The sequence below is a fragment of the Eurosta solidaginis genome, chromosome 4 (assembly GCF_040869045.1).
Source record: "Eurosta solidaginis isolate ZX-2024a chromosome 4, ASM4086904v1, whole genome shotgun sequence".
NCBI lineage: Eukaryota > Metazoa > Arthropoda > Insecta > Diptera > Tephritidae > Eurosta > Eurosta solidaginis.
This window is the reverse complement of record NC_090322.1, coordinates 46,481,784-46,500,316: the sequence shown is the minus strand read 5'-3', so window position 1 is coordinate 46,500,316 and position 18,533 is coordinate 46,481,784. Positions and strand designations below refer to the sequence as shown.

The 18,533-nt window shown below is 41.5% G+C and overlaps 1 protein-coding gene across 1 annotated transcript; it reads left to right on the top strand.

The window, feature by feature from the left end:
• The first annotated feature begins 3,283 nt into the window (after nucleotides 1-3,283).
• LOC137249701 (ATP-binding cassette sub-family B member 10, mitochondrial) lies at nucleotides 3,284-12,941 on the top strand. Its single transcript, XM_067781443.1, has 6 exons — nucleotides 3,284-3,729; nucleotides 3,790-3,996; nucleotides 4,069-4,271; nucleotides 9,111-9,392; nucleotides 11,603-12,346; nucleotides 12,409-12,941. Exons 1-6 carry the CDS (start codon nucleotides 3,396-3,398, stop codon nucleotides 12,676-12,678), a joined length of 2,040 nt encoding a protein of 679 aa, XP_067637544.1. The 5' UTR covers nucleotides 3,284-3,395; the 3' UTR covers nucleotides 12,679-12,941.
• Nucleotides 12,942-18,533: the final 5,592 nt, after the last annotated feature.

Here is an 18,533-nt window from a genome sequence, read left to right as displayed (position 1 = left end):
TCTTTTTCTTAACCGCGACTCTCATACGAAGCATTTCGATTCAAATTTTGCTGAAGGACCGCACATATTTCTTATTTTGTATTACAAGTTTTTAGATAAGGCGAAACATTTTATTCACAACCAACAAAATGTCAAAGAACTGCCAGAAAGCCGAATAAACACGTTGAGCGAATATATCAAAAAAAAATTCTAATATTTTATTTACTTCTAATATTTATTTCACTATATTACATGTGCAAATACAATGAGGTGTATGGTCATAGATAGTCAAAATTACGTAGGTACTTAAATTTAGTTGAAGAAGCTACAACTAACGTTGAGAAGCTAGGTTCTTAATTTTTGATTATGATTGCGGTCAATTGCTGATGGTTGTAGAAACCTTATTATATACATACGAACATACGTTTTAGTTTTATAATTATCTTATAATTATAATTATCTCATATAACACATATATCAGTATTTATTTTTATTCGTACATATTTAGTATCGGTTTATGTGGTAACCCATTTGTTATGTAATATTCCACTTGTTTTAATATTTTTATTTCAAGAACTCTTGGTGAAATATTTAAATGGGTTGACTTTTGAAAACAAAACCTTTTTACTTCATAATTTTTCTTGTGCAATAAAAAGCTATTTTTTTTTTTAATAATTGTTTATTTCAACATTCAAGTGGATTACCACACACGCTTTACAGCAATAATTTTTAACTAGAAATCTTGACAGGCAAGGGCGACATGAACACACCAATAAAGTTACATTCAAATTGTTTGTGTATTTTTTCATTCTGGATACATTTAAAATAAATTGAATCTTCGGTTGCAGAATAATTACCAAGTATAAGCAAATAAACATTGATAACTGCATAGAAACACATGCGTTATCATCGAAATAATTATATTCACTTATAGATAATAAGTTTCCGTTTATGATGCATAAAACGATATCATATAAAATTAAATAAAAAGTATATAACAAAGTTGACTATTTGTGTATTAATTCAAATGGGCCATCTTGCAAATTTAGAGACTGCATTCACGTGCCTATATTTCGTGTTGACGCCAATAGTGCGGATAATTTTCTCTGTCTTACTCCAAGTGCAGGGACGGGTTTAATGGAGACTCATAGAGCATAATACCTGTTTGAAGAGACACTTCCTTTAAATTGTATATTTAGCACAAAGTAGCACTTGTTGGATTACTATGCTGACATTATTTTTGTTGTTAACGCTGGTTCTAAAAAAAACGGCGTCCTTAACAGCTTCATAACTTTTCACAGCTAAGTGGCTGCGAAGTCGGGAATACACCGATGCTTTCTTTGGCGTAAGTAGAACTCTCTTCATCAGCAGTCGCTTTTTTAAGCCTAGTTTTAAGTCTCGTTTTTTTAGGCTCGTTTGGTTTCAAATTACTTGGAATACTGAAGCAGCAGATTGGGAATGTATTGAAGGGAAGTTAGTAGGAACATAGTATACAATCCCCTGTCATTTGTCCTATCATAGACATTGCTCAGGAATTGTCACATCGTGAAAACTTGGTCAATAGTAATTTTGCCAGGGTTTTTTGATGAGAACATGGACATGTCCATGGCATAGTCGATGTTATTACAAAAATCGATTGTCAATACACGAAAACCAATAGAACAGTTGACTAGTTTACATTTTTCGCATGCACTGAACTGTCAGTAGATGACGCGGGTTTTGCTTCTTTTTGACCTCTTCTTCACCTTTCGTGTCGAACCTTGACGCTTGCTCAGACCGCAGTAATGGGCGAAAGGTTTTCAATTTTGTTAAAAAAATGTTAAGACTAATAAGGGTACAAAAAGTCCTTAGTCAGTTAAAATTGCAGCTAAATATATAAGTAATTCGCAAGGTCCTCCTATTCGACGTTTATGCAATGTTTTAAATGAACTCTTGTGAACTGCCCAATAGTTAATTTTATTGCTATTGATAAAAGTATATGCGATACAGAAACACACCGAAGGTCCCGAGCCAAGAAACAACAAAAATTTAAAAACAAGTTTTTCAAATAAGAAAAAGAATTCTAAACGAAGTTGCTGCTAGGCAGTTGTTTGCCAAATACTACGAGTGCACTTCTGTCATGAAAAGCTTCTCAGTGAAAATTCATCTTCCTTGCAGCTGCCGTTCGCAATGAAATAGGGACCACTTTCTTTGGGATTCAACGGGTTAACAACCGTAATAAAATGTGTTATAGCATCACAGCTTCTGCAACACATTTGTTAAGCTAACGCACTCGAGGGAAACTCTGTTATAAATATGAATGTACCATACACGTATCGAGCAGGCGAGGCTCTGTCGAACACAATCTTCGCATTGGCAGAGTGGCCTGGAAGGTTCAGTATCCGTGTTCAAATCAAATCGGGTTCGGAGGAGCCCGTGGTCATCTTTCGGTTTTCCTTTGGTGTCTTTTGAACAATATTTCTGGAGTGTCTTTATAGTTAAAACAAGAGCGTTATCCGGAATCATTCAAGCCCTGCAAAAATTGCTGGATTACGTATTGCATTTTCTTTATGTTGGAGTACTCAAACAATACTCCTTTACAATGCGTTTGCGGACCACCATCAGCCGATCATTGCTCGTTTTTTAACGACCGTGATCACGACACGATGACGATCGAACAGAGTTGCCAAAAGTAAAATATTGCATACAAATAACTGATAATAAATTTTTTTTTAAAATGCAACCGCGCACTGCACATACATAAGTATACATACTATAGAATAGAAAAATATTAGTTTCTTAATAACATAAGAATATTCGTAGTATAAAATATTAAAGTTGTATTGCCCCTCTTTCATTTTAAATTAAATTCACTCCGATAGTTCTTTCCGACACAATTCCTCTTTAGTACTTTGGCATATGATCCTCTGTGGGTGCTCCATGGAGTACTACAGTGAAAGTACTTTGGAAAGTACTCTCACGTATGTGCTCTATGGAATACTCACAAACAAAGCGAGAGTGGGATCACCTACTCCTCTCCTAGGACATCGCAATGTTAATTGGCGCACATTTTTTGTATGAATACAGATTAGTTTTGGAACACTCCTATACTCCTAAAGGAGTAATCCTTACACTATTTATGGGTACTCGCGTTTTTTGAAGGGAGGGCACCCTTTAATTATAATGAATCAGTTGATGTGTAAACGGGGTCCAAGTTTATCGAATATATGAAGTTTTTCCGATTTTCGCTCTTATCGATCTTTTGTGCTCAAAATCATCAAGTCTTGGCAGCTCAGTACATTTTGTAAACAGCTGCTAAATCAGTTGTAATGACAGGTTATTTTCATTGTTTACTATAGTTATTTTGTTTAAAACTTTTGTGCAATTTACGTGTGGAAGAGTGTTATTGTAGTTAGTTAAATGTAAACTGAGTAGATATGCTTATATATTGTATCTGCTTTAAAGGGGCTTTAACACGCATAGCCAGTTACAGTAATTTACGGAAGCCGCTGCTTGGATTCAAAAGTTTAATACTACCAATCAACAGTAGGGCTTTCACCGTGAACTCTGCACACCCGCAACAAAAACAAATATTTTGCCATTTCCAACTGCATACACCTAGCACTTTTCGTGCAAATTCATGTCTGCGCTTGGCACGGTATCGAAGTAATCTAAGTAGTTCTGAACAAAAAATAGGCAAATTACAATTGAATAGAAAGGATGTGGTCCGGCTTATTGGTTTAGCGAAAACAGAAAAATGGGTCCTTACAGGTATGTAAATATTTTCACTCCGAATCTTTTGATAATAAGAATGGTTCCGATATTTTACAGCCGCTATGTGTTGTCTTGTGGTCTCTTCAGCCATCACGATGAGCGTACCTTTTGCTTTGGGAAAGATATTGGACATGATTTTCAATAAAAAAGAAACAAGTATAGAAACCATGCACAAGCTGAAAGAATTTTCAATTATTCTTCTTGGTGTATTTATTGTGGGTGGTTTGACGAATTATCTAAGAGTTTACCTTTTTAATAGTGCATGTAAGTAAGTTGAAAAAATGTATATATCTCAATGTTAAACACTGCTTTGGTTCTCTTTTATACACTTAATAGCATTACGTATAATAAAGGATTTACGCTCAAACGTTTATCGTCGCATGCTCTTGCAGGAAACAGGCTGGTTTGATACAAAGGGTACTGGTGAGCTACTTAATCGCTTAGTGAATGATACATATATGGTCGGGAATTCGCTCAGTCAAAATTTATCAGATGGTCTGCGCTCAACAGTAATGATTATTGCTGGCACCTCAATGATGGTATGCAAGTTAATTTAACTAAAATTATTTTCGAAAGATTTTCCGTCATCGTTGGTCAATTTCGGTTTGAAAAAAAGGGTTCGGGGTTGTGACATCTTCCGTTGTTGTTGTTGTTGTTGTTGTAGCAATGCTGGCCCCACCTAATAGCCGCGACCGATCACAAATTGTCATCAATATCCTCTAACGGGAGTCCAAGGAAACTTGCCGTTTCAACAGGGTGGACCATAAGGAAAGGGGTGTTAGAGGCGTTGGTTCCACATTACAATTGAAGAGATGGTTGGTGTCATGTGGGGACACATTGCAAGCGGGGCATACATTTTGTATGTCGGGGTTGATTCTGGATAGGTAAGAGTTTAACCTGTTACAGTATCCAGAACGAAGTTAAGCAAGAGTGACACGCGTTTCCCTGGGGAGTATGCGTTCCTCTTCCGCATGTTTTGGATAATTTTCTTTAAGTACTGGATTCACCGGGCAATTCCCGGCATAAAGGTCCGACGCCTGTTTATGGAGTTCACCAAGGACCTGCTTGTGTTTTTTCACTTCATACGGCTGGGTTCTCAGGTTCCGTATTTCCTCAAAATGCTTACGGAGATGACTCCTTAAGCCCCTAGGCGGTGCTGGTTCATCAATCAGATGTCTGTTGGGATGCCCAGGTTTCTGGGTATTCAACAGGAACTGTTTGGTCAGCATCTCATTTCTCTCCCTGATAGGGAGTATTCTCGCCTCATTATGCAGATGGTGTTCTGGGGACATAAGAAGACAGCCCGTGGCGATTCTGAGAGCAGTATTTTGGCAGGCCTGTAGTTTCTTCCAGTGGGTGATGTTTAGGCTTGGCGACCATATGGGTGACGCGTAGCACGTAATCGGCTGGCTAATTGCTTTGTATGTAGTCATGAGCGTTTCTTTATCTTTTCCCCAGGTACTGCCAGCCAGGGATTTGTGGATTTTGTTACGGCTCTGAATTCTCGGAACGATTGCGGCTGCGTGCTCACCAAAATGTAGATCCTGATCAAACGTCACACCCAAGAATTTGGGGTGTAGGACAGTCGGTAGCGTAGTGCCATCGACGTGGATGTTCAAAATGGTTGACATTTGGGACGTCCATGTTGTAAATAAGGTCGCGGAAGATTTAGTCGGTGATAATTCCAGGTTTCGCGAGGGGAAAAAACTGGAGAGATCAGGGAGGTAGCCGTTTATTTTAATGCATAGCGCATCGATCTTTGGGCCTGGGCCTGTGGCCATTATTGTGCAGTCATCGGCGTAGGAAACGATTGTGACTCCTTCCGGTGGTGAAGGTAGCTTAGAAATGTAGAAATTAAACAAAAGTGGGGATAGGACACCACCCTGTGGCACCCCTTGTTTAATTCTCCTTGGTTTTGATGTTTCGTTTCTAAATTGCACCGATGCCAGCCGACCACCCAGATAATTTGCGGTCCACCTTTTAAGACATGAGGGGAGGGTAGACCCTTCCAGGTCTTGCAGTAACGAGCCATGGTTGACCGTATCAAAAGCTTTTGATATGTCTAGCGCTACGAGTACTGTTCTATGGTGGAGGTATTGTTTTAAACCGCAATTTATCTGGGTGCTAATGGCATTTAGCGCGGTGGTAGTGCTATGGAGTTTTCTGAAGCCATGCTGATGAGGGACTAGCTGCAAATTTGCTTGGAAATAAGGGAGCAAAATGGCTTCAAGCGTCTTTGCCACTGGCGATAGGAGAGATATCGGACGATACGGCTCACCAATGTTAGCTGGTTTCCCAGGCTTTAGTAGCGGGACCACCTTGGCCATTTTCCATTTCTCGGGTATGACAAAGGTGGAAAGAGACAGGTTGAAGAAAAGCGCTAAATATTTGAAACCCTCTTTCCCTAGGCTTTTAAGCATCGGCATGGCTATGCCGTCTGGGCCCACTGCTTTGGATGGTTTAGCACGACCAATGGCGTCCTCAACCTCTTTAGCGGTGATGGTGATTGGTGACGCGCTGAATTTGTATTTATGTGCGTGTCTATTGGCTCTCCGTCTATCTTTGTCGACCGTAGGATGCATTATATATTGTCGGCAGAAAGCGCTTGCGCATTTTTTCGCGACCGACAGCACTTTGTTGCCAAAGGCGATGGAAACTTTGTCTTTGTGCTTAGTCGGATTCGATAGGGACTTTACGGTGGACCGAAGTTTACCTACACCGGTAGAGAGGTTACAACCTCTTAGGTGCTCCTCCCATTTCGCCCGCTTGTGTTCATCCACAAGCAATCTGATGCGTTGGTTTATATCCCTTATTTGGGGGTCGCCTTGATCAAGCTGTCTTATAAGGTCACGTTCTCTCGCTAAGTTTGCGGCCTCCGCCGGGAAGTGGGGCCGGATTTCGGGAATTCTCCCGGCGGGAATGTGCCGAGGCGGATTCAATGACCTTACGGAAGGCACGCTCCCCTTGGCGGGCATCAGTCGGGATAGCGAGGGCAGCAAAGCGGTTGTCTGTAAAGGATTTATATTCTTCCCACTTTCCTTTTTTGAAGTTTATGAAAGTGCGTTTTTCAGAGACGATGAAGTCGGCGGTACGCTCGAGCGAGATAAGTATGGGCAGGTGGTCGGATGCCAATGTTGCCATCGGCTGCCAGTTGACGCAGTTTACGAGTTCTGCGCTCACGATTGAGATATCTGGCGAGCTGTGACAGCTTCCTACCATACGTGTGGGGGCGTCTCCGTTTATTGTGCAGAACGTCGTTTCTTCTATTTGATCGGCCAACATCTCACCCCTACTGTCCGCCCGCAAGTTTGAATGCCATAGATCATGATGGGCATTGAAATCGCCTAAGATAATGCGATTGTTGCCAGTGAGTAAGGCCCTGATATTAGGGCGGTATCCACTGGGGCAACAGGTGGCAGGAGGCATGTAGATGTTGATGATTTCGAGGTTTGCATCGCCTGACCGGACAGATAGGCCTTGACGTTCTAAGACATTGTCCCTGCGGTTGTTGTTGTTGTTGTTGTAGCGATTAGGTTACTCCCCGAAGGCTTTGGGGAGTGTTATCGATGTGATGGTCCTTTGTCGGATACAGATCCGATACGCTCCGGTAACACAGCACTATTAAGGTGCTGGCCCGACCATCTCGGGAACGATTTGTATGGCCACATTGAACCTTCAGGTCATCCCTCCCTCCCCACCCGCAAGTTCCATGAGGAGCTTGGGGTCGCCAGAGCCTCGTCAGTTAGTGAAACGGGATTCGCCGCTCGACGGTGAGGTTGACAATTGGGTTGGAGAAGCTATATGTTGCGCTACACAACCCCTTGAATCCCTTGTCCCTGCGGTCGATGCCAGGATCAAATATATAATATTGCACAGAGGTGTGTATGATAAACGCGAGACCGCCTCCATTTCCGCTCTCGCGGTCTTTCCTGTGGACATTATACCCAGAGCAGGTCTGCAATGCAGATCTTGCTGTGAGTTTAGTCTCTTGAATCGCAGCAATGCGGATGTTGTGCCGCTTCATGAAACCGACTATTTCCGTAATCTTCCCAGTTAGTCCACTACAGTTTAACTGCAGAATTCTGAAGTGCATAAGGGGAGACGCCGCCACTCTGGGGGTAAGTGACGGGTGACGCCTGAGTTGTGGAAGGCCAGGACGCAATTGCTGTTGTGGCCCTGGGACTGGGCGTCCTTGGGCAAGCATTGGGGTACCCGGATGATTTGGGTTTGCGACCTGGCAACATGGCGCGATGAAACCCGTCGGGGGGTTGCCGTCGGGGAGACCAGAACATCCAGGAAAGTGGCACCACCCAAGGCAGGAGCTGCATTGGGCGGATGTCGCAAACCTATATATTCTGTGCTGGCAGACGGAGCAAACGGAGGTAGGGACTAAGAGTCTGTTTCCCTGACCTGCACGATTGCTGCCGGAAAAGAGGGGGAGAAGACGGGGGCAGGGGCTGATGCTCAGCATTGCTGCCAACTATACTACGAAGGTAGTAGTTATGAGTGGTATCAGCTGTTTGAGTTGTTCGCGCCGTGGGGCGCGAGCAGCAGTGGGTACTTGTTGTGGCTTGCTGAGCAGCGGGGCTGCTGGAAGGTAGTGGGGGGCGCTTAGGCGTAGACTACGGGACGCCCTTGGGCGTGAACAGCAAGGAGCCACAAAAGATTTATAAAAGTTACGTGGACGTCGGGTTTTGGGATCAAGCCCAGAACAACCTGTCCGATGCAACCATCCGTTGCACGAGACACACTGAACAGAGTATGACCGTCCTAAAAAGATTCTTTTCCGGCAGATGCAGCAAAACCATTTCTCAGGACCGGGGTCAGGAGACGGACCCGGATTGGATTCGATGCCTTCCCGGAGTAAGAGAATATGGAGCAGTCCTGCTGCAAGGAGCTGCTGGGAGGATGACAATTTGTGGGAGGAACGAAACAAATTAAATGGGGTCACACTGAAATGACAGTCCTTGGTCGGGAAAAATCCCGGGTCGCTCCGGTACATAGAACCGACTGCCTTGGGAAGCGCCATCTTCCGTGATAAATTTCGACCAAATAATTTGCAAAGGGATGACGAAAAAACCGTTACGAGATTAGCAAACCCGGTCTTGAAGACGCTAAATACGTTTGATAATTAAAGACAGACCAACAAAACCAACGCAACATACTTTCAGTTGCCGGAAAAAACAACCATGAATCCTAATAAAACAAAACCTTAAAGTAAAAATTATAAAGGAGTTAGCAAAGATCCTCGTCTAATGAAATAATTTAATTTAATAATTAATTACAGAACAATTAAACCAACATAATATATCATGATAAATTTAACTAATTAAATATTTTCATATTTTGTTTGATTAACACTTCTTATCACACACCAGATATACACCTCACCCAGCTTGGCGGTTGTTAGCACATGTGTTGTACCATGCGTTGCTGGTATGGCCATAGTATACGGTCGCTATGTACGCAACATTACACGTAGCCTACTGGACAAATTCGCTGATATATCAAAATCAGTTGAAGAACGTTTAGGCAATGTAAAAACTGTCAAAGGATTTTGCAAGGAGCATGAAGAGAGTAAAGCTTATGACGCACTACTTACAGATGCGTTGAATCTTGGCTATAAAGAAGTCCAAGCACGTTCAATATTCTTTGGTTTGGTGAGTTGATTTATTGTTGTAGTAGCTTTTAACACTTAGAAAATCCGGGAGCAGAAGGCACAAAGACACCCGTGAAAATTCCGCGTGGAGTGCTCTGAAAGTATTTTTAAGCCAGCCGCCGATTTGGAAAATCGTTTTAAAAGTTAGTCAGTTTCGGCCTGAGACCGAATCCATTATCGAATGCCGTTTTTTTAATCATAATAGCTCCGAAATGGTGTATCGGATTAATGAAATACGTCATCCTACTATCCTAATAGGATCCTAATCAAATACATTGTCCCTACAACGGGTACTCACTAAATCCATAATATATTATTATTCTTTTAAATAGTTGGATAACGTTATAATTGAGTGAAAATAGTTTTCGATTGTGACCGTATGTTAGGATTACATAACTGGTTATCTGCTGATCTTGTCTTCTTTCGCTATGTATTAAATAGATTGACTGCGTATTTATTTGGTGACGTTAGCTAAGTCTTTTTTATTTTAGAACAAAGGTCATAATTCGAAGTCCCATTATATTGACCTCTATTAGTGAAAAGAGTTCCGAAACTGACAGCAACTACAGAGCGCCTTCTTAATTCTTCTTGGGTGTGCTGCCTTGCAGTTGGTTGTTGTTGTTGTCGTAGTAATAAGGTTGCTCCCCGAAGGCTTTAGGGGGTGTTATCGATGTGATGGTCTTTTGCCGGATACAGATCCGGTACGCTCCGGTAACACAGCAACATTAAGGTGCTAGCCCGACCATCTCGGGAACGATTTATTTGGCCACATTAAAGCTTCAGGCCATTCCTCCCTCCCTACCCGCAAGTTCCATGAGGGGCTTGGGGTCGCCAGAGCCACGTCTGTTAGTGAAACAGGGTTCGCCGCGGATAGCTGAGGTTGAAAATTGGGTTTGGAGAAGCTATATATTGCGCTGGCAACCTGAAGGGTTGCGCTACACAACCCCTTGAATCTGGTATTTTAGTCGCCTCTTACGATAGGCATACCTACCGCGGGTATATTCTGACCCCATAACCCGCGGGGGGTGCTTGCAGTTGGTGTTATAGCAGTGCTTCGCCCATCCAATAGGTGCGACCCTCCAGCTGTTCACGGGCTTATAATATACACTCGGCAGGTATGGCTGTCGTGAGGGGCGACTAAAATACAAAAATTATTCAAGGCGCTGTGTAGCGCAACCCTTTCAAGGTGTTGCTAGCGCAAAATATAGCTTCTCTAACCGAATTGTCAACCACACCTACCCTTGGCGAATCCAGTTACTATAACAGCCGAGGCTCTGGCGACCCCAAGTTCCTTACGGATCTATGAGTTGGGAGGGCGGTATAGCCTTGAATGTTTCATGTGACCATACAAAATCGTTCCCGAGATGGTCGGGAGGATAATAATTTGTGAGAGAGACGCAACAAATTAAATAGGGTTACACTGAAATGACAGCCCTTGGTCGGGAAAAATCCCGAGTCGCTCCGGTACATAGAACCGGCAGCCTTGGGGTTGTGCCTTAATGGTGCCGGATCTGCATCCGGCAAATGACCATCAACATCGATAACACTCCCCAACAACAACAACAAACAGTCACAAATTGTCATCAATATCTTCTTAAGTCCGAGGCAGCTTAAATAGGTGTGGACCAGAGAGGGGAAGGAAATGATGGTTGGTGTCATGTGAGGACAGCAGGACATATATTATGTATGTCGGTGTTGATTCTGGACAGGTAAGAGTTTAACCTGTTACCATATCCCGATCGAAGTTGAACTGGAGTAACGATCTTCTCCCTAGGGCGATTGCCTTCCTCTTCTGCGAGTTCAGGGTATTTGCCTTTAAGAACGGGGTAAGCCGGGCAATTTCTGGTATAGAGCTCCGACGTCTTTTTTTTTGATATCCCGGATGACCTCTTTGTACTTTTCTTCTACCCACGTCTCTCAGGTGCCGTATTTCCTCATATTGCTTGCAGAGATTACTTCTTAGCTCCCTGGGAGGCGGGGCCTCTTCAATCAGATATCTGTTGGGATGCTCAGATTTCTATTCAAAAAAAACTTGTTCGGCATTTCATTGTTCGCCCTAACGGGTCGTACTCCTGCCTCACTGTGTATATGGTGTTCTGGGGACATGAGAAAATAGTCCGTAGCGGTTCCGTGAGCGGTGTTTTGGCAGGCCTGTTTTTTCTTCCAGTAAGTAACCTTTAGGCTAAATCGTTTATATTATTTTTTTTTTAGACTGGGTTTTCTGGTAACGTGATAATAATTTCTGTACTCTATTATGGTGGCACGCTCGTCATAAACGATGCGCTTAGTGTTGGTGCATTAACTTCCTTCATATTATACGCTGGTTATTCAGCGATATCCATAAATGGTTTATCCAACTTTTATACTGAACTCAATAAGGGCGTGGGAGCAGCGCAACGTGTTTGGGAAATACTCGACCGGCAATATGCAATTCCACTGCACATTGGTATATTGCCAAAAACGCCACCGCGTGGCAAGATAACATTTGAAAACGTACGATTTAGTTTTCCAGCGCGTGCAGAAAGTATAATATTAAACAATTTCAATCTCACGCTTCAACCGGGTGAATCCACAGCTGTGGTCGGACGAAGTGGTTCGGGAAAAACAACAATTTCTACATTATTGCTACGTTTATATGATCCACTACAAGGACGTGTAATGTTGGATGATATCGATCTGCGAGAGTTAAATCCAGTTTGGTTACGTAGTTTTATAGGTGCTGTAAACCAGGAACCAACCCTGTTTTCAGGCACAATACGCGACAACATTCTCTATGGCCTTAATCCCGGCACAACCATTAGCACAGCTGCACTTGAAGATGTTATTAAAAAAGCTCATGTTGATGAATTCACATTACAGCTACCAGATGGCCTTAATACACTTGTGGGGCAACGTGGTCTGATGCTTAGCGGCGGGCAGAGACAACGTGTGGCTATAGCAAGAGCGCTTATAAAGGTACTTAATTTACTATGGCAAAATATATATAAGCGTAAACAACTTCATTGAATTCCCCATAGAATCCGGCTATATTAATATTGGACGAGGCGACAAGTGCTTTGGACTCTGTTTCTGAAGAATTGGTACAGAATGCTATCGAACAAGTATCTAAAGGACGAACCGTACTAACAATAGCGCATCGATTAAGTACAATACGTAATGCTGATAAAATTGCAGTGCTTGAAAATGGTGGTGTTATAGAACAAGGACGTTATGATGATTTAATTACGAGTAAATCGGGGGCATTCAGAGATTTAGTAAGCAAGCAGGCATTCGCTTTAAATTCTTGATAGTTGGTTGGAATTCAGTGTTTTAAGGGGGGTGGTGGCATCAGCAGCTTGTAATCGATATGTTAGAGTTATGTTAAATATTGAAGCATTTATTTTTTAATTTTAATTAAATTGAAAATGTGCTTAGAAAACATTGGGATTTTTTAATTTTAATTAGGGCTTTGTAATTACATGCATATCTGCTCTACTACAATAATTAGTCGACCGCTTTGTGTTTGCATCGACTTTAAATAAACAAATAAAACATGAACTCACAGCATGAATTCTATTATTTCAATTTAAAAATTACGAGCGTACCCTCGCCCGCTTCGCTAGGCGATAAATTCAATGATTTGCTGAAAGAGAATAAAATTAATTCGAAACAAAACAAATTCTTTGATACAATTTCATTCGAACTTTACAACAACAACAACTTTATTGTAACACTTTTTGGTAGACAACGTTTTTGGTTTTTCCATCTTTCGCGTAAATGAATAATGACGATGGTTTGCCTACTCGTGAGCAAGCTACATACAATTGTCCATGAGAAAAAATTTGGTATTCTAAATTAATACCGCGCATTTGTAGAGACTGTCCTTGCGCCTTATTAATTGTCATAGCGAAGGCAAGGTGAATAGCGAACTACAAACGTTTGAAATCGAATGGTAAATCCCTCGGGATCAGTGGAATTCTGGGTATCAAAACGTCTTCACTTTTGTACTTCCCTATCAAAATTGTTGCTTCGATAACGTTAGCCATTAGCTTCTTCACAGCGAGTCTGGTATCGTTACAAAGTCGTGGCACATTAATGCTGCGCAGCATAATAATCAATGCTCCAATTTTTAATCGTAAATTATCAGGTGGTAGGCCTTTAACGGAATTACAGTATTCCACGTTAATGGGCGCTTTGAATGTTTTGGACAATAATGGACAATATGGAACAATCCAACGATTGTCAACTTCAACATTTTGATTTCCCATCTTAATTATCGTTGATTTACCATTGTCATCAGTGGATCGACGACGATATGCCGGATATCCATCGTCACCTGTGACCGTATCCGAAATTAATGCTCGTGGGTATCGCTTCGAACATTTTCCATCAATCATGCACGGAGAGTTCACATTCAATGCACCGCAAGGTGGAATACATATAACAACGCACCTCTCCAAACACCCTATGTTTGACAATAAAGTCCGTAAGTGATTTTTGTTTTAGTTTGAAAATACGTGCAGTTTTGTCGTGTCGATCAATTGGGGATTGGCCAGGAAACAAATGGTCTTTGATTTCACTCCACTGCGGATTGCATGTAAAAGTAATAAACAGATCCGGCCGTCCATAAGCGCGAACATAAGCCATGGCATCCTGCGCATATTCATACATGTGTCGCGGGCTACCAGTATATGTTGCTGGTAATATAATCATTCTACCGATGTCACTGCATCCCGTAAGTAAACGTATTCCTCGGACCGTAACTTAGTCTGGTTGAATTTGATATAGTTTAAGCGCTCGGTCTCAATTGTTGCATACATATCCACGACAAATGGGTGGAACAATCTTCTGCATTTCAGAATGTGAGATTCTTCATTTTCACGAATCATTAATATACAATACTTGAGTATTGTTCCCGTATTTGGTCCCCGGGGTATAAAAATCATATAGATCGGATTGAATCGGTACAGAAGTAGTTTCTAATCTTCGCTTTACGCGGTCTTAACTGGGAATCAAATCAACATCTTCCACCTTATAGAAATAGACTTCTTCTCATTAGTTTGCCAACTTTAGAGAATAGAAGAACATTACTCGGGTTAATGTTCCTTCATAAACTGATTATCGGTGAGATAGACTCCACTGACCTTGTAAGCAGACTGAATTTTTACGTTCCTGCGAGAACTACAAAACACTACGTACTCTTTCATTTACCCATTCTACGGCGTAATTTTGCCAAATATAGCCCTCTTCGCAATTGGTGCTCGCGCATAACGAATCTACAACTGCATTAGTTTTGAGTATTCGATTGCTGCTATCCGTACGGAAATACTCTCACGTCTGGCATGATATTTTTAAAGATTTTTAAATAAGATGTCAATTTTATTTCAATATTAATTTCAACTAATCTTTATTTTTGATTTGATTTATGTATTAATTAAAAATTAACTTAATTAATTTGATTGTTTATTATTTAAGATTTTACTTAAATTTTTTTTTTACGCTTATGTTTTCTTTCCTTGTTATATGTATTGTATCTTATATTCAGTAGTCGACCGCTTTGTGCCTGTGTTGACTTTACCAAACAAATAAATTAATCGATATAAATAATAATTGATAGCGATAACTTTTTTATTCGTTTCTGCGCCTGAATTAAAAAAAATTACATATGTGAGATTATTATTATCATATGTGAATATTTTTGATGTGTAAACATCTTTGCTCACGGTATAGGGGAATTTTGAATGTGAGATGTAAGATGTAAGTGTAAGATGTAAGGCGTAAGAGTTGAACTGCATACAAATTAACGAAGCATAAGCGTCGTTTGTATAACAAATACAAAGCAGTAGAAATGTTCAGCCAGCAACGAGATGTGATATACGTTTGTGTATGTGTGCAAACCCCTCGGTGTTTATGTTTACTCTCCTTCGAAACAAATTTGCAACTTAGCAGCACGACACAAATCGAAAAAATGTTGTACACATGAAATGATCTCTAGACGCTCGGCACCCAGAGAAAAATTACAACTCATCAGCACAGCTTCCTTTTGATAACCATATTGAAGTACTCATTAACAACTTCCATTTGATACCCATAATGTAAAAACACATCCTAAGGTTATTCTGATCCACGTTTTGGGCAGTATCTCGAGATCATAGTCACCCAGATGGATGAAAATTACCCTCTGCTAAAGAACTCATCAACAGCTTTTATTTGATATCCATATTGTATAAACACATTCGAGGGGTATCTGGGTCCACGTTTTGGCCTATATATCGAGACCCTAGGCACCCAGGGGTACGAAAAATTATCATGTACTAAAGCACTCATCAACAGCTTTCATTTGATATCCATCTTGTATAAACACATTCTTGGGGTACCGGGTCCACACTTTGGCCTATATCTCGAGATCCTAGTCACCTTGGGGTACGAAAAGTACCCCATATTAAAGTACTCATCAGAAGCTTCCATTTGATACCCATATTATACAAACACATAGTAGGGTTATCCGGGTCCACGTTTTGACCTATATCTCAATACCCTTTTTGATCCCTATAATATTGTCACGGATATTAACATCACTAAGTTATACCATCACTAAGGCGATGCCAAGGCCACGATAAGCAGTATTTACGTCAATAATCAAATCATGTATACACATATATAAATCAGCCGAAAGATGTCACACACAGATGCATTTACTTATACGCCTTTGTATGCGCGAGAGACTGTAAACTGCAGACGTTCACATCGGTGATTCAATCATTATGTATCTACATAAACGAATGAATAGTTGCGTCTACACATGTGTACGTGTGCGAGCGGCGATGCGCAGGCACATGCATATATCTTATCTGAGTTGTCACAAGAGAGAGCAATAATTTGTGCACGTAGTTGTGGCTGGCGATTTTGTAGCCGAAACTAACTTCTGGAAATCGAAGAGCCTAGAAGTATGCAGCGTAAACTATAAAAGCGCGGCAGGCGAGTAAGAAGTAATTCAGTTTGATTTGAGATTTCAATTAAGCGCTATCTAGCGAGCTATAGCAGAATTATTTTGAATAGTAGAGTTTCATTTGAGCTATCAATCAGTTTGGTTATTAAGCCAGAGAGTAGCAAAGTATAAGTGTTATTGTGAAGTACTTTAATAAAGGCCATTTTTCCATTGTTCAATATTGGAGTTATTTATTCAACACTTTAGTGATTCGAACTTAGCATAGGATTGCAAATAAGAGGATTTGCGGCAGATTCGTTACAATTGGTGTCAGAAGAGGAATTGTTGAATAAATTCCAGAGGGCAACAAGGACATGGCAAAGTTCAGTGAATTGAAGATCCAGCAACTAAAGAAGGAGTTGGAGAGCCGTGGATTGAATACAAGCGGCGTTAAACTTGAACTTCAGGCACGGCTACGAGAGGCAATGGAAGCATAAGGAATTGATATGGACGAGTATGTCTTTTATCCTGATGGGTACGAGACAACAACAAAAATTGAAGAGAAAAACGAAACATCGCAGACAATTACCAGCACAGACTTGAACATGATATTGGCTGCAATAACTGCTCAAACATCGACAGTAGCATCCAAGATGGAAGCGCAAGAGGCACGTATAACAGAAATGTCATCACAAATATCCACCAACATGTCATCACAACTAGAAGAACAGAAAACGTATATGTCATCACAGATGGAATCCCAAGAGACACGAATAACATCAAAGATTGAAGCACAAGAAACGCGTATTTCAGAAATGTCGGCACAAATTTCAGCACAGATATCATCTCAGATCTCCACACAACTAGAAGAGCAGGAAGTCCGTATATCATCTAAACTGGAAGCGCATATGGAAGAAAAACTAACCCAGTTTCATGAAGGCTTCAGTGGTCGACAGGATAAAATCGAGGCCGAGGTGGATGCTTTGAGAGGACGTATCGAGCAGTTACAACTAAATCGTCCAGCAGTTTCAGCGAGTAATCCAAAGGTAAAAACACCATCCTTTGACGGTTCTGTTCCTTTCCAGGTCTTTAAGCTACAGTTTGAGAAGACCGCAGCAGTGAACAACTGGAATGTGGAAGATAAAGTTGCTGCACTGTTCATGGCGTTGAAAGGGCCTGCAGCTGAGATTTTACAAACCATTCCAGAGAGTGAACGGAACTGTTATGAAGCATTGATGGGCGCTCTAGAGAGGCGATACGGAACTGAGCATAGGAGACAGATATACAAATGGAGTTGCTGAACCGCTTCCAGAGGCCTGGTGAAACATTGCAAGAGTTTGCGTCGGATATTGAAAGGCTAGCACATTTAGCGAATGTGGACGCACCCATGGAATACACTGAAAGGGTAAAAATCCAGAGAGAAGCGGGCTACATACGCAAACCCAAAGCCAACATTCGCAGAAACGGTGTCACAAGCCCTGATTCAGGAAACAGCGTCGCTTCTGTGTAAGCCAGTTTTCAAAGCACGCCGTGTGGAAGTAGAAAGGCCAGAGTGGGTAGACGCAATATTGGAGGCGCTGAAAGGATCGCAAAAGCGGAGTGAAAAAGTTATCAAATGCTTCAAATGCGGGAAGTCCGGTCACATTGCACGTCATTGCGATCTTGGCCTTAATAGTTCCAACAATCTGGGTGGGCGTAAACGCAAAGCTGGAGGAGATGAGCAAGAGCGAGTAAGAGGTAGAGAGCTAGATCCAGCTATTGAATGCCCTGTGATATCTGTGTCGCAAATTGGTAGAAAATCGAGCAGTCTTACCGTCAGAGGGAATGTGGATGACAACGAACGAATACTGACTGTAGATACGGGCGCATCTCATTCCTTGATCCGATCTGACTTGGTCAACAGGAGAGTAAAACCGTTACCTGGAGCAAAGTTGCGTACGGTCACTGGCGAGTATAACCAAGTTCAGGGAGAAGTGATATGTGAAGTATTGATTGGGAAGGTCATGGTTCTACACAAATTTGTTGTGGCGGAGATTGTTGATGAAGTTATATTGGGAGTGGATTTCTTGGTTGACCATGACATCAAGATCGATATGCAGAGAAGGGTGATGCGTTATGAGAACCAACATGTGCCACTTAACTTTAGTTTGGAAAAAGGGTTCAGCAGTAATCGGGTACTGGTGGAGAAGACTCGACGAAGGCCACGAAATTCAAAGGTAAATGTTGATGGAACAA